Genomic DNA, 23,565 nt, shown 5'->3' with positions numbered 1-23,565 from the left:
GATCAGGCCCCTCAACTCCCACTGGGAACTTAGCCGCTCCTGAGGGAACAGGCCAGGTATGGCCTCTCCTGGAGGTCCTGGCCTGGCTCCAGGTACAGAAGAGCCAGAGCTCCATTTCAGAGGATCCTGTTACAGGCTCTGCCCACAGAGAGGCTGGTCATCTAATCCTGAGGATGGGGGCTGTGTCAGCACTTTGCAGTCCCAGCCCCTCTTTAAATGAAACCCACAACATAAGCAAAAGCGCTGGGAAGGTCATGTGACCTTGGCAGTCCCCTGTAGAGGAGCAGGAACAAAATAAGCCCTTTAAAGGGCCCCACCCCAGGAACTAGGTCTCCAACTCAGACACCTGCCATCTCTTTTCTTCAGTATTCCTCAGAACCAGTATTCCTCGGGGCCCCCCAAGAAGTCACAGGAATCCCACCAAGGCAGAGAGAGCTAAGAGGTGCCCCAGGAGGTCTTGGGTGTTTCCCCCTCTATCCCACGATTTTACAAGCGGAGAAACAAGCTCAAGTGGAAAATGTTTTCCTACTACAGTCACAGCAAATGGCTCAGACAGCCAGGACTAAACTCTGCATTCCCAGAAGGGACCCCTGTCCTCCAAGAGCACAAGAAACGAAAGCTCCCACAGTCAGAACCCAAGTCTAAAAGCCAGGCTCCTGGGCAAACGAGTGCACCTGCTCTCTACCTTCAAAACTGCCCTCTCCAAACGAGGTCCCCAGGGCACGCTTTCCCAGCTGCTCCTGCAGATCCTCCCACCGAGGAGATGACTCCGGAGAGGGGTGTCTCTCTCTAAACTGAGCTATACCCAGTCGTGAGTCGGTATCCCAGCAGGGAGGCAATCTGACCCTAGGACAGCAGACTCCAAGGTCGGAGACACCTAGGTCCACCCTCAGGATAACAAGCGGCACTCAGACAAAAGCAGGGACAAAGCCGCCGGACAAAAGCGCGGCTGCGGACTCAGACTGCAGCCAGCCTGGGAACCAGCACCCCCACCTCATCGCTCTTCCTAGCCTTGACCCCCACCAACCTAAGGGTCTGGAGAAGGGGGCTGTCACCCTTGGCTACCCCCACAGCCACACCCACTCACCTTTCTTAAAGACCTCAAGAAGCGCTGGGAGGTGTCGCCCCAGGAACACTACCATGTCTGCAGCAGATGGTCACCACCTTAACCTCCCCAGAACGCCAGACAACACCTTCGATACAGCGCAGCCCCAAAGGGACTCGGATGCAGGGATGCAAAGCAAGCTGGCAGTCAGCTGCCTGGCAGAGTTCGGGCAGGAGGGGGAGGGGCTGCTCCAGGTTCTCCTCCCACCTTTGCCACAGAGCCCGCCCATCCGCTAACCCCACCCCTACCCCACCCCCAAGCAGAATATAGGGAAACTGAGGCCCAGAGACTGGGTGCTTTGCTACTGAGTGTGACTGGAGGTACCAAAGAGAAGACACAATGTTAGCTAGCTGTGGGTGTCCCTGACTCTGCTCCCAAGTCCTTGTCCAAACATTTGGGTGCCGGAGCTAACGGAAGGGTCCCAGCTGCCAGATGGTGGCTGGAAGAGCCACCAGACCAGACCTGGCACGATGCCCTTGCCCAACACCCAGCCATCACGGCTAATTAAGGTAATTTCCTGAGGAAAGAGTTCAGCTCACGGAACAAGCAGGCAGGAACCCAGGGCTGCCTGTGAGGATGACAGGGACAGAGCTGGCCTCAGAACAGGGCACATAACTGAGGCTGGCCGGCGGGATACCTAGAGAATCAGAGTGGCCGATGGCAACAGTCACCCCATTCACAGACTTCAGCCCCACACTTTCTAAAGAACTTTCTTCCCACCTCAGCAATGTGACATCAGAAAGGCTGAGAAACAGCAGAGGCAGGGGGATTCAACACAGACCTGTTCTTTCAGCCCAGAACGCTTCCCTGAAGCCATCCTGAATACGTGCTCACCATGCACTGGAATAAAGAATTGGCCAAGAAACAACTCATAGGTGGAATTCAAAAAAGTCAGGGGAGGGGAGAGGAAGAGAGGGAGGAGGAGGAGAAGACGGGGGGGGGGGGGGGGGGGAGGGTGCGGGGGGGGGGGGAAGTGAGGGGAAGGAGTCAGGTTCAGATGCACCTTAAATCCATCACACAAGCCCTGACCCCCTGACCTGGCATGGTTTGGTGGCACACACCTGTAATCTCAGAACTGGTAAATTCAAGGCCAGCTCAGGCTACATAGTGACTTCCAGGCTAGTCTGGGCTACACAAGAACCTGTCTCACAAGGAGGGAGAAGTAGAGGTTGCTGGGAAGATGGCTCCATGATTAAAATGCTTCCTACTCCTAGGGAGTTGGCTTTTAGGACTCACTCACACTGGGTAGCTCATAACCAACTTGGAACTCCCTCCAGGACCCAAAACCCTCTTCTAGCCTGCTGGACACCAGCGCATGAGGGGCAGACACAAATGCATATGCAAAAATAAAATGAAGAAACAAGCCAGGTGTGGTGACGCATGCCTAGTTCCTCAGCATACAACAGACAGACATCTGGTAACAAGTTCTAGACTACAAAATGAAACCGTCTTTTTTTAAAAAAAGCAAAAAGCCGGGCGTGGTGGCACACACCTTTAATCCCAGCACTTGGGAGACAGAGGCAGGCGGATTTCTGAGTTCGAGGCCAGCCTGGTCTACAGAGTGAGTTCCAGGACAGCCAGGGCTACACAGAGAAAAAAAAACAAACAAAAACAAACAAACAAAAAAAACACAAAAACAACCACGACAAAAGATGCTGAGGTGGTGACGCTGAGCACTTCAGAGCACTGGCTGTTCTTGCAGAGGACACAGGTTCCATTCCCAGCTCCCACCTGGCAACTCACAACCCTCTGTAACTCTAGCTCCTGAATCGCAAGGCTCTAGCCAGGCGGGCACTGCCAATGCAAAGGGCTTGAAGTAAAGTGAGTTTCTCCACCATGGGAGCCAGCAGAACTGATAAACAGTCAACTGTTGGGAGGGCTGGCAGGAGAAGAAATCAGGAGTGCAGGCGCCATGTCAGGCGACCCCTGGACCCTTACCCTCGGAAGTCAGTGACGGTTTCAGCTGGGCAGGGACCAGGGAAGTCCCCAGTTGCTGAGAATAAAGGGTCTGTGACTTGTGTCAAGCTGCAACCCACACTCCTGCGAAGCTGCACCCCTCCACCACTGCATCCCTCCCTGAAGAGCCAAGAACTCAGTGGCTCTGAAGTTGCAAGATCTCTTTGCCTCTCCTCCATTAGCTCTGGTCTCTCAAGAGACTGCTCAAGCAGCAACTAGAACCTTACTCTAGAAAACAGACATGTAGCCAGGCAGGCAGACCTTTGTGAGCTCCAGGCCAGCCTGGTCTACAGAGTGAGTGAGGTCCAGGCCAGCCTGGGCTGCACAGAGAAACCCTGTCTCAAAAAAACCAAACAAACATGCGTGGGGCAGGATCCGCAGCACTGAAGCAGCTGCGTCTCCACAGCACTCTCAGAGGCAGGCACTCCTGACTGCTTTTTAAACAAAGAAAGTAGGCCTGGCTGACCTGATTTATATATATTAGCTGAGGCTGGCACCAAACTTATGGCAATCCTCCTGCATCAACCTCTCAAGTACTAGGATTACAGGTATATGCCATCACACCTAGTAGAAATAGACATTTCTCTTTCCTTTTTTTTTTTTGGTTCTGTTTTGTTTTTTCAAGACAGGGTCTCTCTGTATAGCCTTGGCTATCCTGGAACTCCCTCTGTAGACCAGGGTGGCCTCAAACTACGAGATCCACCTGAATGCTGGGATTAAAGTGTGTGCTACTACCACCCAGCTTTATTATTATTATCATTATTATTATTATTATTATTATTATTATTATTTAGACAAGGTCTTTGTAACCCAGGCTGACCTCTAACATGCTAGCTAGCCAAGGATGACTTTGAACTTATCTTTTAATTCCATTATTGTGTGTGTGTGTGTGTGTGGATGGGTGGGTGCACACACCACTGCACACGTGTGGCGGTCATAAGACAACCATCGGGAGTTGGTTCTCTCCTTTCACCGAGTGGACTCCGGGGACCCAACACAGGTAGGTGTGTGACTGCAGCACTCTGCCCACTCCTGACCCGACTCTGACCTGACCCTGAACTTTCTCCTTTTCCTGCCTGCACCTCCCTGGGATTACAGACTTGTACTGCAATAACCAATTTATGTGCTGCCGGAGAGCAAACCCAGAGATCCCTGCACACTAGGTGAGCGAGCACTCTACCGACCTGCTCAGGGTAGTGAGCTCCACCCCCTGCCCAGAGTCGGCACTTTCATTCCATTTTACAGATGAGGAAATGAGATGGTGAGGACGGACGAACAGTCTGAAGCTGCACCCTCCGGCCTCCACTGCGTAAGTGGCAGGAGCCTTTTCACTGAGAACAATCTGAATCGAGCAGTCACGTTCTACTGACTCTGTCAGCCTCAAACCTGACCTCCCTGCTTGGGGGTGGGGGATGGGGCAGACTCCATCATCTCAATAAACTGGAGGCCTTGAAGCATGCGCTCATCCTCTGCCTCCAGGTGGGACCATCAGCCTCTCCTACCCAGACACCGGAGTGGTGACTACTGCATAGCAGGTATTGGTGGAGGGCAAACGCTGCTTCTTCCCCCGTGGATGTGACACAGTCCTGGGAGGTAGGAACTCTCCTAGTAACTGAAGGACCCAGGAGGCTTGGGAGCTAGGAGATTTCCCAGGCCTTCAGCTGCTTCCTGAGCCTTTCACAGTGCGGCGCAGTCACTCTTGGCTTCCCCTACACAGAAAGGGCCGGGCTTCTGCTGAGTTGGGGGTAGGGTGAATTTAGCCCAGAGGTTCTAGACCCTCCACTTGCACTCAAGGTCCTGGCTGCAAAATCCCCAGCCACAGCCAAGACTCTCACCTGACAACATCTGCTTCTCCCACCTCAATACCTCTCCCCCTACCCAGAACCTGCCGAGCTACCCCAGGAACAGGTCTACAGACCAGGAGCTTAATTAGGGAAGGGCTCTGCAACCTGAGTATCTGAAAGGGAGGAACGCCTCTGAAGCAGCCGATAACCAGAAGAGGGAGGAGCTCTTCAAGGCCACACTTAAAGAGTCCCCAGTTCAGGGCTGGTCTCACAGTCCAGAGGTGCTGCCTGGGCAAAGACCTTTTGGTAAAGGCCCCACCCCACCCCCACCTGCCTGAGGGAGGGGCTTCTGCATCCAAGGCTTCCTGCTCTGGGCTGAGGGAGGAGGCCTCTGGCTCTAAGAAGACATCCTGCTCTTTGGCATGGCCCACCAAGCATAGTACACTAGGAAACACACAGGCAAGCTCTGGAACTCAGACAGGGCCCGTGGCCAGAGAAAGAGGCATGTGCCCTGAGAACGTTCCACTGTGGCCACCTCCTCCGACGGATAGATACAGCCAGGACAACACCAACAAAGCACACACAAGCCACCCCAGCCTACAGCCACCTCACCTACTGGCAGGACTGCAGGCCCACACAAGGCCTGCCAAGTGGCTGCGCACACAGGAAGACAGGTGTGTATACGTACTACCCAGGGGCTTTCCTGAGCCTGGGGATAGGGACATGAGCCTGTCTCCCTCCAGAGCCACATTCACTTGTGCGCATGTGTGCAGACTCTCTTGGCAACATCCCCTATGGGGTGAGGCCTCAACCTGCCCCATTCCAGAGCAAGGGGCGGGGGTGGCGCACCCACAAGTGAACAGGCCTGACTCAGGGGAGAAGAATGAGGGGGGAGGGCACAGCTGGCCAGGTGGCCTTGCTCAGGGGCTGGCACCCTCTGTCCAACCCTCTGCTCCTGTCTCTTCTGCCCTTGGCCAGCTCTCCAGCCGGGATTCAGGGTGTTTAGACTCTTGGTATCAACCCCACTTTATACAAATAAACAAGATGAAGAGGGGGTGAAAGGAGGCTTCTACACGGCAGAGGCAGAATGGACGGACGTGTCAGTAGCTGCTCTTTCTGTAAAAGCAAGACAACCGAGGGACGCACGGAGCATCACTAGCTCAGAAGGAGGTGCCTCTATGTCCACACTCTCTCCTCCACTGCCCACAGGCAAGGTGAAGTCTGCTTTCTTACAAAGGAGAATAAGGAGACTCAGGGGAAAGAGACTTCACTTGCTGAAGGTCACCCAACCAGGAAGTATCGGGTCCCATTTAAATCTGGATCTCACATAAAATCACACGGCTGTCCCAACTCTGTTAATGGGTAAAGGGTCGTCAGAGCCTCCGCCCCTCCCTGACCAAAAAAAGGTTCACCCCACCCCTGAAGATGAGAAATCTACTTCCTTTCTCCCCATGTCCAGCCCCACCTCAGCAGAGGCAGAGCTGACAGGCCAGGCAGGTTCTAATGTAAATATTGGGGGGGCAGGCAGGGAGTGCCTGGAGCAGAGGGGAGGATCCCATCCCACGGGGTGCCTGCCCTAGGGGGACAGGCTGTAATGCAGGGAGGAATCAGTATGATAACAACCAACGTCCTAAGGAGTTTCCAGGTCAGCATTTGCCCCAACAATGACACAGTAACCCCTTTAGGCCAGGGAATTCTGAATTTTTCAAGCCCTTTCCTTTGTTCCTTCGAAGCATGATTAGCCCCACTTTATGGATGCCAGAGAAGCAGCCAGCATGAATGGGGTGGGGGGAGGTTGGGGGGGAGGGCTAAGAATCATAAGAACTCAATCCCAGGCTTGGGACAAATAAACCTGGTCTCCCACAGCCTCTGTCTGCCCTTCTGTGAAGTAGGGCTAATGTCCCAGCGCACCTGAGGACACTGGAGAAAGTCACTCAACTAGCTGGTGGAGGGATGACATCTATAATATCAACACTTTAGACAGAGGCAGGAGGACTTCTACATGTTTGATCCTGTCTCAAAGAGATGGCTCCGTGGCTAAGCACACTGACTGCTCTTCCAGAGAACTGGGGTGCAGTACCCACATGGAGACTCACAACCATCTGTAACCCCAGACCCCAGAGGATCTTCTGGGGACACAATACACATAATGGTAAACAGACCTATACAAGCAGTCCATGTCTACATACAGTCAAAACACCCCTAAACATAAAATAAGTGAATTAATAATCTGAGAGACAGAGAGCAAGCTATGCTGAGGATGTGGCTCAGGGCTCAGAGAGTCTGGCCCAGCATGCATAAGAGGCTCTGGGTCTGATACACAACACTGTCCGTAAAGAAAGAAAACAAACGCCAGGCATGGTGGCACACGCCTTTAATCCCAGCACTCGGGAGGCAGAGGCAGGCAGATTTCTGAGTTCGAGGCCAGCCTGGTCTACAAAGTGAGTTCCAGGACAGCCAGGGCTGCTCAGAGAAACCCTGTCTCGAAAAACCAAAAAAAAAAAGCAAACCGGGGGCTGGATAGATGGCTCAGCAGTTAAGAGCACTGACTGCTCTTCCAGAAGTCCTGAGTTCAAATCCCAGCAACCACATGGTGGCTCACAACCATCTGTAATAGGATCTGATGCCCTCTTCTGATGTGTCTGAAGACAGCTACAGTGTACTCACATACATGAAATAAACAAATAAATCTGAAAGAAAGAAAATTAATTGGGCTGGAGATGTAGCTCAATTGGTAGAGTGCTTGCAGAAAGCCCTGGGTTTGAGCCCCTCCCCCCGCCAGTACCCCATAAAACTGGGCACAGTGGCCTATGTCTGCAATTCCTAAAGGATTTGAGGCCATCCTGTACTGTGTGAAACCCTGTCCAAAAAGACAAAGAGAAAAGAAAGCTACATAACCCAGCATAAATACACAGTACTGGATCAAAGCCGGCCTTGGCCCGTCGGGGCATGGGCAGTATAGAAAGGGCCTTCCACTCATACATAACACAGCAGAGACTCGAGTTCCTGACGAGCAGCTGAGGAGATTCCAATCTCACTAAGGCTCAAGGGTCAGTGACTTTCTCAAAGTCATATGGCTAGTAAAGACAGGAAAGTCACACTTTGAGCCAGCTCTGACTAGCTGTAAAACCCTGGTCTTCGCATGCAACCAGCTGCCCAGTGCCCCTGCCCACTTCCTGCCCCTACCCACTTCCGGAGCTCTCCTCCAATCTCGAGTGGAGTTAATGGCCATTAAGATAAAGTCTGATAAAGCACACTTAACATCAGCTCTGTACCCCTCTTCAGTGACCTCGCCTTATCTGGCAGTCCAGGCCCAGGAACAGGCCTGAGTCCAACCTGGCTGTGCTCTGGCTGGCCCTCAACCACCACTTAATCACTATCTGTAGGCCTCAGTTTCTCTAATTGTAGTGTGGAAAAGGTAATCTCTAAGAAGTCCTTTGCATGTAATAACTCTACCCCTGGATGGTGGTCCAAGCATCTGTCCCGTTCCATGCGTCTGTCTCTCTCTGTCTCTCTCTCTCTCTCTCTAACACACACAGACACAGACACAGACACACACACACACACACACACACACACACACACACACTCCCATTTAGAATCATTCATGAGCTAGAAAGGTGGTTCAGGAGCTGGGGAGATGACTCGATTGTTAGGCACATGCATGGTCCACTCTTCCATAAGACTCAGGTTCATTCCCCAGCACCCACATGACAGCTCCAGGGAATTTAACCTCCTTACATACATGCAGGCAAAACACCAGTACAGATAAAATAAAAAATAAATAAATAAAGTATAAAAAAAAAGAAGACTCAGCTTATCACAGACACCTCGGATCCATAACAGCTGGATAAGCCCCTTATCTAGAAAGCCCAGCACTTCCACAGCCAAGTTTAGATATCACAAGTTGGTCACAAGTCTCCCCCAAAAGAAGAGGGGGGACAGAGGGAATGGGAGGCCTCAGACCTCCTTCCTGTCTTGGAAGTTGGAAGACTTCAGGCCCTCCAGCTTTAGAAACAAGAAGAGGACACAAAGAAGGAACCCCAGGCAGTCTGACCCCTCAGCCCCTTCCCTCGGTTTCCCCACCTAAAGAGGGGAATGGAACCCCATCAGGCCTGGTGCCTGACAGGACAGGGTGAGGGAGTGGAAGAGAGGGTAAGGTGGATGGCTCTCCTGAACCAGTTGGCGGTGTTCATCCCCCCAGACTGTCCAGGACCATACACCCTGCTGGCCTGGGAGGACGTGCTGGGCTGGCCACCAAACAGCAATACCAGCAGGATGCAATGTCTTTTTAGCCCAGGGATGCTTTGCCTTCCTCACTCAGACCCCTTTAAGGGCATCTGATGAAGACAGGACTCCATCCTTCCTTGGATCCCTGCTTCCCTTTCTACCTGTTCCCGCTCTAAGCCCTGAGGGCCTCAATACCTAACTCCTGCCCCTCTCCCATGGCGCTTCTTACTCTTGGGCTTGCCCGTAGGGTCCAGGTTTCAGGGTTCGTTCAGGTTGCCTATCTCAGACCTGTGGACCACACAGTTATGGCGTGAAGCCCATCCACCCGTGAATGGCTGGTTAGGGGCACAGACTTGGGCACACGTCACAGTTTAGCTACCTTCTCTTTAGCACTGAGCAAGTGACCTCCCTTGGCTGAGTGAGCTCCCCTTTATCCATGTGTAAAATGGAAGACAACAGCACAGCTCTTGTCACTTGCTGCAAGAGAAGTGAGTTAGTGAAGGGAGTGTGCACTGGGCCTGATCGCTCTCTACACTAACTAACTACTGATACCAGCCCACACCCAAGCAGGCCTCCCTAGCCACAGCTCCCAACATCCCAATAATCCCAGGTCTTTGTCAATTCTGCTGCTTCCTCCCTCTGCTCCCACAGCCCCCACCCTGCTGGGAGCCCTCAGTTCATCACCTCTCCCCTGAATTACTGCAACAGGCTCTGAGCTTCCACTCTCGCCAGCCCCACCCCCTACCCTAACCTGCCCTACCTGCACCTGCCCAGGCCCTGGAGCCATCTTCCTAGCACACCAGTTCTGTGGGCTCCTCCCTTTTCTCAAACACCTTCACTGGCTTTCAGTGACCTGGATCCTTCAGCCCTCTCTGGGAGCCGCCTTGTACTTCCTCAATCCCACAGACTAATAAAGTGAGCAAGCACTCAAAGCTCCAGGCCTACACCAGGGCCCGGGGCCGGGAGGCTGAGAGAGACCTTGAATCTGCAGGATAGAGGGACTGAAACTTCGAGGGATCCAGTGGCCCAAGCCTTTAATCCCAACATTTGGGAGGCAGAGGCAAGTGGATCTCTGTGAGTTCAAAGCCAGCCTGATCTACAGAGTGAGTTCCAGGACAACCAAAATTATAGTGAGACCCCGTCTCAAACAAACAAATGACTTCTCCCTAACCTCCATGCCGAGTCCCAATTCTATGCCACGCCATATTTCACAGATGAAAAAAAAAAAGCCCCAGCTGTGCCCTCTAGCCTGTCAACACTCCAGGGCTAATCCTGTGGTCCTCCAAAGACTGAGTTAAGAACATTGCCTCGGTTTTCTAAAACTGACCCCAGGACAACAGCTTTTGATGTACAGCCTGGGACAGTTCCCAGCCCTGGCCCTGTGTTGCCTTGACAATGCCCACGGCCTCTTAGCAACACCTTGGAGTCTGAGTGGCCGTGGAGTTGCAGCAATGGTCAGAAGAATCACTGAGCGCCCCAGAGGGAAGTCAATGTCAGAGCCAGGCCTAGGGGCACATGCCCATAATCCCAGCACTCGGGAGTTAGGGAAGACCTCAGGCTCATCCTCCCTCTCCGTCCTCAGCCTTCAGGCTGACTGTCATGCCTGGCTCCAACCACCGCCTTCTTACCCGTTCCTTCACTCCTAAGTTTGCACCCACACTTGGTTCTCAGGAAACAAACACATGAAATGAACCATCAGAGAGCAAAGGAACAGCCCTGCCCTAGCCCAGCCCTACTGGCTTGGAGGGAGGGAGAATCACAGCTAGGACTTCACAGTTGACAGGCAAGGAAACTACAGGAATTTCTCATCAACGCCCACCTTCGGAGAAATCGTCAAGAGTCCACCTGAACAAGACTAACCCCTCCTCCTGTCTGATCACCACCACAACTCAAAACCATCCAACGCAAACGACCTTGAACAAGGCCCTCCTCTCTAGACCCCAATCTCTTCATCCTTCAAATGGCTAGCCACAACTCTGTGGGTCCCAGGTCAACCGTGCTGAGGTGCCCTCCTTTCAGACAGGCCCAGTGTAGGAGACATGAAGGTCCAGGAAACCAAAAAAAAAAAAAAAAAAAAGCCTGACCAAGGTCACCAGTGCCTCTGGCAGTGGCACTGAGCACAGACCCCTCTTCTCTCTCTCCTGGCTTCCCATCACCCCTATGTGGGGAGCAGGGAGAAGAATGAGATCATCAGGCTCCCAGTTCTCCAAAAATGTGGGCCAGCCTGAGAACAGAGGCGGATTTTCCCACAAGGGCCCCCCACCATCCCACTTCCTCCTGGATTCTCTCCTTACCCCAAACCTGCAGGCACCATACTTATAAGACCTGCCTCGGTTGGAGCCCCCGTTTTGGTGGGGTGCCGTTTTAAATCCACCTTCCCCCTCCCCAGTCTCTGCATTTACAAGGTGAGAAAACCAGGCCCTCCCTCTAGAACCCCTTGGGACTCTCTGGGATACCCAGAACTGTCGCACTGACAAGGGAACACCAGGAACGCCATCTCAGCCTTGGGATTGGAGGCCTTCCTCATTCCCTAGCCCCCACCCTTGGAGACTGGAATGTGACCCGCGGAGGGATCCCGCAGCACGCCGGGAAGGGCTGCAACAACGTTCCAGCCCGCTGGCTGCATTGAATGGGGGAAGATGGGGCGGCCACCTCGGAAACTGCGGGGGTCTGGGGAGGTGCGAGAGAAGGTGCAGCGGTGCGGTGGGGGTGGGTTCAAGGAAACAGTTGGACTCCGGCTCGCGCACCGGGGTAGTTCCCCAGCCTTCAGCTCTGGTTTCCTGCTTCTTTCCCCTACCGTTGTTTTCCCTCCCTCCTGCAAACTTTCAGACTGTTGGGGGTAAAGGTTTGGAGAACAAGTGTGTGTGTGTGTGTGTGTTGTGTATGCACATCCATGTGTGTTGTACACAGCGCCTTAGAATCTGCCTATGACCCTGTGTGTACAGCTGGGTGCCTAAGACACTGGACAACTGTACCTACATGACTCATATGTGTGCCTGTGTGTCAACCTAGGCGTGGGTGTAGCTTATGTGGCCATATAAACCGTATGCACAGGTATATGTACCTGTGCCTCAGGATCTGTGTCCCGGTGCCAGTGTGTGGGTGTGACTGTGTATGCGGGTTTTGGTCTCTGCACCGACATACATGAGAATGGGTGTTGTGTGCAAGATGTGAAAATGTACGCGTGCCCGCCCGCGGGTATGAGTGGGTACGTGTGTGTCCATGCGCATGTGAGGGGTGGGATCTGAGCAGATTCCCGGCCCCCCACTCTCACGCCCACAAGGCCCCGGGAGGGGGACAGCGCAGCACCGGCGGCGACTGCAGGGACCCTCCTCCCCGCCTGCCCCGCCCCCACCCCTACCTGCGGGCCGCTTCGCCGATCGCCCGAAGCGCCAGAAGCTGCGGGTCCGGGGGCCGCTGGGGGCCTTCCTCTTGTGGTGTGAGTTGCCCATGGTGAGTGCGGGAGCCGGCACGAGCACCCAAGCGCGGCCCAGCCAGCCCGGCCGCCGGGCCCGCAGCCCCGGCAGGGAGGCAGCAAGACGCGCGGGCGGCCACCGCGGGCGCCCCCAGCCCCAGTCCGGCCACGCCCCCTAGCACTGCGGCCAATGGTCATGCCGGGGGTGGGGCCAGAGGAGGGGCGGGGCCTGGCGCAAGGCCTGCCCGCTCCACCCCTCCGAGAGACCAGGGAGACCTGCTGAGCCGCCCCGCCCTGAGCGCTCTGGGTAGGGCTCGGATGGTCCAGGTTGGATAGGCGGGTCGGGAAATCTCCCAGCCCAGCTGCCTGACTCTCAAGAAGGACTGCAGTGGAACTGGGAGGCTAAGGGACTGGCCTCCAGACAGGCAGGACCCTACTGCTGCTGGGCCCACCGGCCACCACCCCGTGAGTGTCACGTGTTTGTATACCTCTCTCTTGACTATTACCTGCACATATATTGAACTAACTGTATCTCTGAACCCGGGGAGTTGAAAATAATAGTAGCATCTTTTCACTAAGTGCTCAATGTGTACGGCACACTGAGCTACCTGCTTTCATGCGGTGTTTCACTTCATCCACAAAATAATTCCACAAGGTAGGTACTTCGGTCATATCCATTTTACCAGTGGGGACACTAGAGTCCCTTGAAGTCAGTTGATCGACCCATATTCAAGGAGCTAGGAGTCACACCCGGACTCACCTGTACCCACATTTTCCCTTGCCTTTCTGTTCATCTGTCTCAGTGTGACCTTGAAGGATGAATGCCTGTGTAACTTTGAGCATTACCATGCCTATGTATTTGTATAGGTGGACATGACGGATACACTCCAGTCTAAACATCTGGGTGGTCTCTGACTAGTATAATTGTGTGTTGAACGTGTGTCCGTGTTACTGAGCCTGTTTTCATGTCCGCGTGTGTACTGTGTGTGTATTTAGTTAGCATTGTGACTGTTGCACTCAGGGTAGCAGAGTATCACTGATTTGCTTGTATTTAAGTTTGTAACCATCTGTGTCTGTGTGTGTCTGTGTGTCTGTGTATATAAATATACATATATATGCATAATGTTTATCAATAAGACTATGCTTTTGTGAGTATGACTACAATTGTTTGCTGTTTGTGTGCGCATGGAGGTATTAACGCCTGAAGCCACCCATGTATCACATTGGAGAGCTATGTGCCCTTCACGCAGTCTCTATTTTTTTCAAGACCCTCACCTAAGCCTTAGCACTTCTCAAAGTCTTCTAGGCTGCCCAAGGCCCTTTGCCTGGCCCTTAGACTAGGCTGAGAGTCCAGAAGCCCTTGGTTCTGGTTTCTAGTGGAAAGGCTTATTCTCACTACCAGCTGAGCAAGCCTCTCTCTCTAGGGCACCACCCTGCTGGAGTACCCAGTAATTCCAGGACACTCAACCTTCCCTGAGGCCTTTCTCTTACTAAGAACCTGAAGCTAACAACAGTGCTGTCCCTGAAGAGCTGACATGACATACTCTGTGTACCAAGCAGTATGCACCAATGTTCATAGAGAATAGAATCTTGTATCAAAGCTAGGAGAGCTGGCGGGCGGGCGGGCGGGCAGGCAGGCAGGCGGGCAAAAGCACTAGCTGACATGCTTTACCAACTGAGTCCGACTCCCAAGATCCACATGGGAGAAGGCGACCAACTCCCACTGGGTGACCTCTGACCTCCACATACATCTGCTGACTCCTGTCTTTGCCTGGAAGATTCCTTCTCATCTCCAAAGCTTTGCTTGACCCTCTGCTCCATGTGCCCCTCTCTCTGGCCCAGTTCTCTGTTCTTCCACAGACATTAATGCTGCCCTGTGATTTGCTGATCACACCTCAGGACTGCCCAGTACCCTATCCTAGCACTTATCTTCCTTTCTTTCTTTCTTTTTTTTTTTTTAGGTTTATCTATTTATTCTATATAAGTACACTGTAGCTGCCATCAGACACACCAGAAGAGGGCATCAGATCCCATTACAGATGGTTGTGAGCCACCATGTGGTTGCTGGGATTTGAACTCAGGACCACTGGAAGAGCAGTCAGTGCTCTTAACTCTTGAGCCATGCCGGGCGTGGTGGCGCACGCCTTTAATCCCAGCACTTGGGAGGCAGAGGCAGGTGGATTTCTGAGTTCGAGGCCAGCCTGGTCTACAGAGTGAGTTCCAGGACAGCCAGGACTACACAGAGAAACCCTGTCTCGAAAAACCAAAAAAAAAAAAAAGAAAAAAAAAAAAAACTCTTGAGCCATCTCTCCAGCCCCCGCACTTTTCTTAACACATTGAATTATTTGGGTGTCTGCCTTATTAACCACAAAAATATCAACAAGGATAAGAACTGTATGACCAAGGCTCAGCCTAGCAGACATGCCCTGTGTGCTGCTGAATCAGATGAAGATGGCGAGGCCTGTGCAGAAGCAATAACAGCTCTTGCATCTGTCTGGAAGTGAGAGTGGTGGCACTGGTGGGGGTAGTAGTAATGGCACATGCATGTAGGTGCTTTTTGTTTCAAAGGCTGCACCTGCTGCAGGACCCTGGAGAAGAGATTTGACCCCCGGATGCCAACTATGGGAGAGGCAGGGTGATCTGGGAGTAAAAGGGGACCGGTATGGTAGGCATTAATATGGCTATGCATTTGTGCAGGCAGATGTGACATGTGCACTGCATGGTTAGCCTTGGGTACCTTGTGACATCACCCCTGATTACAGAACAGTGGTGAAGTTTCCACCTAGCTAGACCCCTGCAGGAGAGAACAGGCTAACCAGGCAGAAGACAGAGCCTGGTTGTCTCCTCGCACTCCCGGGAACCTAGTACGTGTATCATATGCTCTGCCACAAGATTCAGGTTCAGTGCCCATGCAGGCAGAGCTGTCCCTGTGGCTCTATGGCCCCTGTGAGAGGAGCAAGGAGTCCTTTGCAGAGCAGCCCCAGGAACAGTGGGAACACACACACACACACACACACACACACACACACACACACACACACACGGTGCACGCACTAACAGGAGGCAAGGGGGAAAGATTTCACTCCTCCAGCCCAAGGCAGCTGCCTTCACCTCCTTCCTTCCCGAATTCAGCCAAGCAGCTGGAGGTGGCCTTGGGGACTGTGTCCCCACTCTCCCCACCCCACCATGCTCCTTGCGGGCCAAACACTATACAATGCTCCCTCTCATTTCAGTCCTTCAGCATGTGACAAGCCGAGAGCAGCTGAGAGGCTTTGAGTATTCGGGGAGAGGGGATTTCCAGGGGTGTGGGAGGGGTGCTCTGCTTGCTGCTGACAAGAGCCTCATTTGGGGGGGGGGTGGATTTTCCTGGTCACAGCTCAGGCTACCCCAGTTGCGCAGATCCTGTGGCTAGTGTTGCTTCCACAGGGAATTCAGGAGGGGGCGGGCAGCCCACCATAGCCTGCAGGCTCTTCCCAGGCCTGAGGGAGGTTGCAGCAGAAGGCTGCATGCATGCAGGAGGCAAGAGACCTGGAACAAGGCCTGAAGGTGTCTTGAGAGAGGGAAGGGGAGGTTCCCTCGGCTCCTCCTGGCTTCCTTCCTGCTCTTCCCACCCTGCTAGAGGCACCTCTCTGGGAAGGGCTTTTCTGTTTGAAGTCTGAACAAAGGAGTGGGGAAAGCTAAAGTCAGCCTGGCCCCAGCTGGGGTGGGCTCCAGTCCCACGCAAGGATCCAGTCAGCTCAGGTCAGCTTCCCCAAGAAGCGGGACCTTGAACAAGTCACCCCTTCTCTGGGCCTGTCTCTAAGTACCATGAACGTGTTCCCTATGGTATCGGTTTTGACTGTCAAGGATTAAAGCTGCCCATACTGGATCACCTATGACCTGAAGTCGCGTAGTGCCAGGTCCTATGCTGGGCAGGGCCAAGGGCAGAACCATTTAACCCAGGCTCTGTCCTCAGGGACCCTGGATAGTAAAGTATAGAGATCCAGATAACACCCCCACCCCCAGAACTCCAGCCAATCAGCTGACCCCAACCCCAATCACGCCCACCTGCCCCATGACTCCAGCTTCCTCTCACCCCTCAATGCTACTGAGCATGGCACCTCCAGGAAGCTGCCCTTGATCTCCCCAAAGCATCTCTGTAGTGCCTTTTCTTTGTTTTGGTTCAGTTTTTATCAAACGAGGGAAGAGGGAGATCTTATGTGGTCCAGGCTGACCTCCAACTTGCTGTGTAGTGAAGATGACTTTAAACTCCTGATCCACACACACACACACACACACACACACCCCGGCCTCTAACCAACCAAGTGCAGGGACTGCAGTCCTATGCCACCAGGCCTCTCATCTGGATTCCCAACCCTTCCTTATTTGTTCCATGACTCTTCGTTCCCAGCTCTCACAATCAGATTCTGAGGCTCAAGAATGAGACTTCTCCTGTCTTCATCCCCATTCAGTGGCTGGCATGCCACTGGAGAGATGGCTCAGTGTTTAAGAGCACTGACTGCTCTTCCGAAGGTCCTGAGTTCAAATCCCAGCAACCACGTGGTGGCTCACAGCCATCCGTAACGAGATCTGATGCCCTTTTCTGGAGTGCTTGAAGACAGCTACAGTGTACTTACAAATAATAAACATATAAATCAAAGGAAGAAAGAAAGAGAGAGGAGAGAGAAAGAAAGAAAAGAAAAGAGAGAATTAATGAAGCCTTCCTTTTCTGTCTAAACTCAAGGCAGGCAATACCCATCACATCACAAGGACTAGACGATACATAGAAGAACTGCCTGCCTCCTCTGTGAAAAACCACTCTATTATAGCAGACAGAACCCTGCATCCATTACATGGGCCAGGCCCCAAGCTAAAAAACTGGGTAGAGGCACCTACCCAAAGGAAAGAGGATCACAAAAACAAGTTCTCCTAAACTGAAATCTCTTAAGCAGAGTGCTTTAAAGTCTAGGAGTATCAAAGATGAGGACAGTGGGGCCATAAAGGATGAAGAAGAGCTCACTGGGTAGAAAAGTAAAGGCAAGCACAAGCCAGGCGGTAGTGGCGCACGCCTTTAGTCCCAGCACTTAGGAGGCAGAGGCAGGAGGATTTCTGAGTTCGAGGCCAGCCTGGTCTACAAAGTGAGTTCCAGGACAGCCAGGGCTACACAGAGAAACCCTGTCTCAAAAAACAAAAAAAGAAAAAGAAAAAGAAAAAAGACAAGCACAGCCCAGGCAGAGGAAATGTGCCTCACAGGACAGCTTGTGAGCATCCGTAAAAATGCTACTGAAAAGTGAACAGACCAGCTTCAAGAAGAATGCGCCCAAAGACTGTGTTTCAGAACGTTGCAGACTAATGACTAGTGAGGATGTGTACTTGAAAGGCCAGCCTGTTCTACAGGGCAAGTTCCAGGTCAAATGGGGAGGCTGGGCAGACTCAGTGAGACTGTCTCATAAAGGGGAAAGGGACTAGAGAGATGACTCGATGGTACTCGTTGCTCTTGCTGAGGACCCTGGTTCATTTCCTAGCACCCACATGCATCAGTAACTCCAGTTTCAGGGGAGCTAACACCGAAACACCCTCTTCTGACCTCATGGGCACCAGGCATGCTCACGTCATACACATACATAAACATGCTGGCAAAACAGTCATACCCATAAAGGAAATTGAAAAGGTTTTGGGTTTTTCATTTTCTATTTTTCCAGACAGGGTTTCTCTGTGTAGCTCTGGTTGTCCAGAGCTCACTCAGTAGACCAGGCTGGCCTCGAACTCAAGAGATCCTCCTGCCTATGTCTCCCAAGTGCTGGGATTAAAGACACTACCAGTGCTCAACTGAAAAAAAAAAAGTAAGGATGTAAGATAGACTGACTCCACTGGAGTGAAGGGTCTACTTTAAAAATAAACAAACAGGATTAAAGAGATGGCTCAGCAGTTAAGAGCACTTCCAGAGGTCCTGAGTTCAATTCCCAGCAACCACATGGTGGCTCACAACCATCTGTAATGGGGTCTGATGTCCTCTTCTGGTGTGTCTGAGGGCATCAACAATGTACTCACATACACAAAATAAGTAAAAAATTTTTTTGCCAGGCGTGGTGGCGCACGCCTTTAATCCCAGCACTCGGGAGGTAGAGGCAGGCAGATTTCTGAATTTAAGGCCAGCCTGGTCTACAAAGTAAGTTCCAGGACAGCCAGGGCTACACAGAGAAACCCTGACTCGAAAAACCATAATAAATAAATAAATAAATAATCTTTTTTAAAATATAGATAAGCCGGGCGTGGTGGCGCACGCCTTTAATCCCAGCACTTGGGAGGCAGAGGCAGGAGGATTTCTGAGTTCGAGGCCAGCCTGGTCTACAAAGTGAGTGCCAGGACAGCCAGGGCTATACAGAGAATCCCTGTCTCGATAAACCAAAAAAAAAAATTAAAAATAAAAAAATAAAATAAAATATAGATAAATAGATAAAAATAAATAAACAAAAGCACACCCTAGACTCTACAAACTCACACCAAGGACAGCCCTCTGGAAGTGAGTGGTCAAGTGGAAGGCATGGTGTTCCTAGGGTGACCTCTGTTAGGCTTCGCAGGGAGAAAGAGTTCATCAATCCTCAGTGTCAAAGCCTATCACTGCCCAAGGGACACAGAAGGGCCACACACCTCTTCCCCAAAGCTGGTCCTTTGGAAAGCTCTTTCACAGACTTTCCAGTTAGAAACTCATCTGCCGTCACATGACTTTGGAAAGTATGGCCTTTGAATTGAAGACTGTCACTACAGACATCACTTCCACAGACGGGGCAGGGTTTCCTGTATCCCAGGCTGGCCTATGTACCTCCCTACGTAGCTGAAATGCCCTTGAACTCCTAACACCTCCTGCCGCTACTACCAAGTTCTAGGCTTATAGGTGTGTGCTACCACACCCAGTTCATTCTGTGCTGGGGACACGGGGACACAGAGATCAGAACTAGGGCTTCATGCATGCTGCGTGAACACATCCCTAACCCCATACTACCTGTCTTGGCCTCAGTATCCCCATCACCTTGAGCAACTGTTTTGCATCCTGAGGACTTTTTCCACTGTTCCTTCAAACACAGGGAAAAGACCGGCCTGTCTGACTCAGGTCAGCTGTCCTGCTAACTCCCTTCTTCCACAAACTGCTCACTACCTCCAGGAAGTCTTCCCTGGTTGGCCACTGGACCTGTTCTGGCATCAGTCCCAGAAACACTTCATCCCTACGTACTTGTCCAAGTGATCTTTCCAGAAAATATAGACTCCTGTTTGCTGTTTCAACTTCCTCTTTTGTCTGCCTCCTCCTGTGAGACAAGGGGAGACTCCACCTTCTTTGACTCCGCATCAGTCAGAATCTCGGCATGCAGGTGTGACTAAAACACGGATTAAAATGAACTGAACTAACTCCCGAGTCTTGGGCACCACACATGGGAAGCCCGCCACCACCCAACGGAGCTCCACAACTCACGAAGGGTTCGCATGTCCATTATCTAATTGAATTCTCGAATGCCCTGGTTTTACAGATAAGGAAGGGCGGGCATGGAAGGGTGAGTGGGCAGCCTGTGTCCTGTAACTTGAGAGGGACAGAAGAACTGTTCCCATGGGCCAGACTCCTGCCAGACTGGACTAAGCTTATAAGCACAATCTACCAATCCCTTGCGTTCCACGGTGACTTCTCTTTGCTGTGAGTTTCATATCATCCCTAATGAGAACCTGGGGAAAAGTTCGCAGGTCATCATGGCTGTGTCCAGGGAAAGGTCCCCTCTCATTCCTAGGAGGCACCGACAGAGGCTGTGAGCTCACAGTTGCTTGAACGTTGCCATGGGTCTACGTAGCGAGACCAGAATTAAACTCATTTGCCTGCCTCCTGATCCTTGCCCACTCTACCCCGTTCCCTTGATTCTCTCTGGGCTGCCTCTCTGGAGAGTGGGCTGCAGGAGATCTTCAAGACTCTCCTTTCTGTCTTCTGGAGAAATCAGTTCCTTCCTGAGGCATCTGAATTTAAATCTGAGTTTGGTCAAATCACTCATTCACCTTCACTAAGCCTCAGAGTTTTATTCCATGGGATTCCCCCTCCCCAGCCCTACCCTCTCAGTTTGAGACCCAGCATTGATATGTAGCCTAGGCTGGCCTCAAATTTATTCCCCTGCCTCAGCAACTCCAATGCTGGTGGCGTGCTGTCACGCTGCCACCATGCCCGGCTCTGCAAATGGGATCTAGTGAAGGAATGGATGTAAGTCTCCTGACACATTTAGAGTAATCCATCAATGTCAGGTTTCCTCCTTTCTGTTAGAGCCATGAGAGGAAGAAGGGAGGGGGGTAGACTGCAGCAGCAAGGGAAGTGGAGACCTGTGTCTCTAGATCTCTGGCTCTGAGGGTGTAATGGACCTGATGAGCTTCCCACAGAGGCCTTTCGGTCCTTCCAGAAAGGCTCCTGGTCTATCCCTCCTTCCCCCCCAAATCCATTCTGATGGTCATCTGCCCTGAAAGAGTTAAGCCTCCAGCCTCCCCTTCCTGGCCAGTGGAGATTAGAGAGATCGGATTTATTTCTCTTAATAAACAGAAAAGAAGTTGGGCCAGGCAGGTGACAGGGACACAATCGGAACAATTGGAGGCTGGAGCAAAAGGGAACAAGGCTGCCCTCAGAAGGACCTGGGGCCACCTGCACACTTGGAAAGGCAACAGCTCAGGGCAGAGGGTGTCACCCATGCACGTGGACTCTGTGAGGCCGACCTGCTGCCCAAAAAGCCCAGTGCCACTCAATACCCAACACAAGAGAGAAGGAGGCGAGGCCACTGACCTGCCAACCCCAGGAGGTTCAGTGCTAACCTACCACTCAGTACCTGCAGCCTGCTCGCCTGAAAAAGAGAATCCACTCCCATAAGGTATTCCACTGGGCCACTATCCTGCCTGACCATCCGACCACCGACCACAACCTGAATTGCTGTCTTTCTGACACAAGCTCTCTTAAGGCAGAAGGGAATGACTTCACCCTGAATGCCAGTGGGAAACCCTGGGACACACTCCCCTCCAGTTAGGGGCTGCAGAACCCTGGGAAACACGCCCCAGCAAACCTTCCCTCAGGGCTTGGCCCACTCATCTCAGTCCCAGCGCCCAAATTTCTATTTGTGGCTGGGCCGCAAGGGAGCAGGGCCCTTATCCAAAAGGAAGATCTGCCGGATGCAATCGTACAAGAGGCTTTCCACCCTCTTCCTGACCCCTAAAGTTCCTTCTAATTCGCCAGAGGCAGTTAAAGGACACTGAAGGTAAACACAGCTAGGTGGGATGGGCCCTGACCCAGGCCATTCCCTCACCTTCAGCACTTTAGCTTGGCAGTATAGGAAGATAAACTTCCAGCAGCGGCTGGCCTCTACACCCCCCCCCCCAGCAGAGACTAAAGGTCTCCCCACCAAACTGATGATTGAAACAGGAGATGGGGAGAAGCCAAACAAGTGGCCAAAAGTACAGTGACCTTAACAGGGATATAAGGCTCCCAGTTTCTTCCTTCCCCATCTCCCCCATCTCTCAGGCTTCCCATCCCTTAGATTCCAGGGAGAGCCATGGGCTCAAAACTTCCAAAGACTAGGAAGCAGCTGCTGACTTCACCTGGCACAGCAGCGCAGGCAAAGGCTCTCCACCTCACTTGAGCCTCAGTTTCTCCATTTTCAATACAAGCAAGTTCCTACGGGGGACAAGGGACTAGGGAGAGTGAGTGATGAGGAGAGGCCTCTGGTTCAGGAAGGTGATCTCACCACCTCAGGAGGTGGATGTTTGTGGTTTGGCCCAGGTAAGGGGGGGGGGGGGCGCGGGGTGTGGAGATGGGAAAAGCTAACACTGGTAACAACCTCAAGCAAAGGACTCCAAGCTGAGTACTTTGGGGAGCTGGAACCAGGATCTACCTGGAGGGCAAAAAGAACTCCTTTTGAGTAGGCTGACCTTAATGACCCAAAGAGACCGACACCCCAAGACCCAAGGCCACCTGCCTCTCCCATTGGCCCTGGGCCAGTGTCAAATCTCTGACCACCCTGACTCAGCAGAGGGCACAACCTAGGAGAAGGGAAGTGTCTTTCCACCAGGAGGGCCAGCCAGCCAGCACTTACTGCGTAAACTAGGGGATCCCTGCCCAGATAGGGGTCTCTGCCCCTGAAAGTTGGATAGGTTGTGCCCCTGGAGCGGCGCAGGACCTATCTTGGGGTGCCCTGGGCTCTTCACTTCCCCCAAAACCATTGCCTAGGAGACAAGCCGTCCACATTACAGCCGACCCCACCAGAGGGACCCACCCTGCCACACCCTCGGGCGCGCTCGACCCAGGTGCCAGGCCAGCTCACCTCGGCTTTTGCCCTTGGCCCGCTTGGCCTTGTCGTCCGCTTTCTTAGCCCGCGGGGCTGTGGACTCGGCGCCCTCGGCCCCAGCCGCCTTCTTCTTGCGCCGTTTGCCCCTCAGCCAGCTGAAGGCACGGCGGAGGCCGGAGCGGGACTTCTTCCTGCGCGGGGGGCCGCCGGGGCTCCCAGGCTCGTCGGCCGCAGGTGCGGCGGGGGGCGCGCGGGCCGCCATGGCGCGGAGCTGGGGAGGCGCGGTGCCGGCGGCGGGGGTCAGGCCCCCTGCAGCGCGGCGCCCATGCGCGGGGGCGGCCGCCGCCGGAGACGCGCCCGGAGAAAAAAGTTTGGGCGGCGGAGGCTGAGCAATCGCTGCGGGGGCGGGGGCAGCGCGGGCGGGGCCGCCGGACGGGCGGGGCGGGAGCGGCCGTCGGGGGCGGGGTGGGGGGGTTGACGGTAGCAGCGCCCCTCCCCGCCGGCCGTGCCCCGAGGGCGAGGTCCGGCTGCAGAGAAGAGGTTCTTCGCCCCGCCCCTCCTTGATCCTCGAGGGTCTGTCTCTCGGAAGACCCCGAGGGTGTTCGGGATTCGTAGGGCAGCGAGGTACTGGGCTTGGATCACCCGGTGTCTCCTATGGTTAGGTAAAGACTTTTTTCCCAGACACCTGGGACCTGTGGCAGGCATTCCCCTGGCTCAGGACCACAGCGGGGGGGGGGGGGGGCAGCCTTCAGCAATTGCTCTGTGTTCTTGATTGTTCCTGATTCATTCCTGAGTACCTAGAGT

General features: G+C 53.2%; 1 protein-coding gene across 3 annotated transcripts in view; it reads right to left on the bottom strand.

Annotated features, from left to right (window-relative positions):
- Positions 1-23,143, bottom strand: part of Nhsl3 (NHS like 3) — a 30,046-nt gene extending 6,903 nt beyond the window's left edge. The window contains exon 1 of one of the 3 annotated variants that reach the window (XM_021161239.3): positions 22,798-23,143. In XM_021161239.3, coding sequence (XP_021016898.1) covers positions 22,798-23,023 — 226 coding nt within the window. In that variant the 5' untranslated portion in view covers positions 23,024-23,143. Of the gene's footprint in view, positions 1-1,087; positions 1,232-12,436; positions 12,638-22,797 lie in introns of those variants that run through there. The other 2 variants (XM_029476097.2, XM_029476098.2) reach the window with 2 other exon arrangements.
- Positions 23,144-23,565: the final 422 nt, after the last annotated feature.

This window comes from Mus caroli, unplaced genomic scaffold (genome assembly GCF_978045245.1).
Source record: "Mus caroli unplaced genomic scaffold, Mus_caroli_1 scaffold_6, whole genome shotgun sequence".
NCBI lineage: Eukaryota > Metazoa > Chordata > Mammalia > Rodentia > Muridae > Mus > Mus caroli.
The sequence above is the reverse complement of the archived record's forward strand: the minus strand, read 5'-3'. Positions and strand labels throughout refer to the sequence as shown.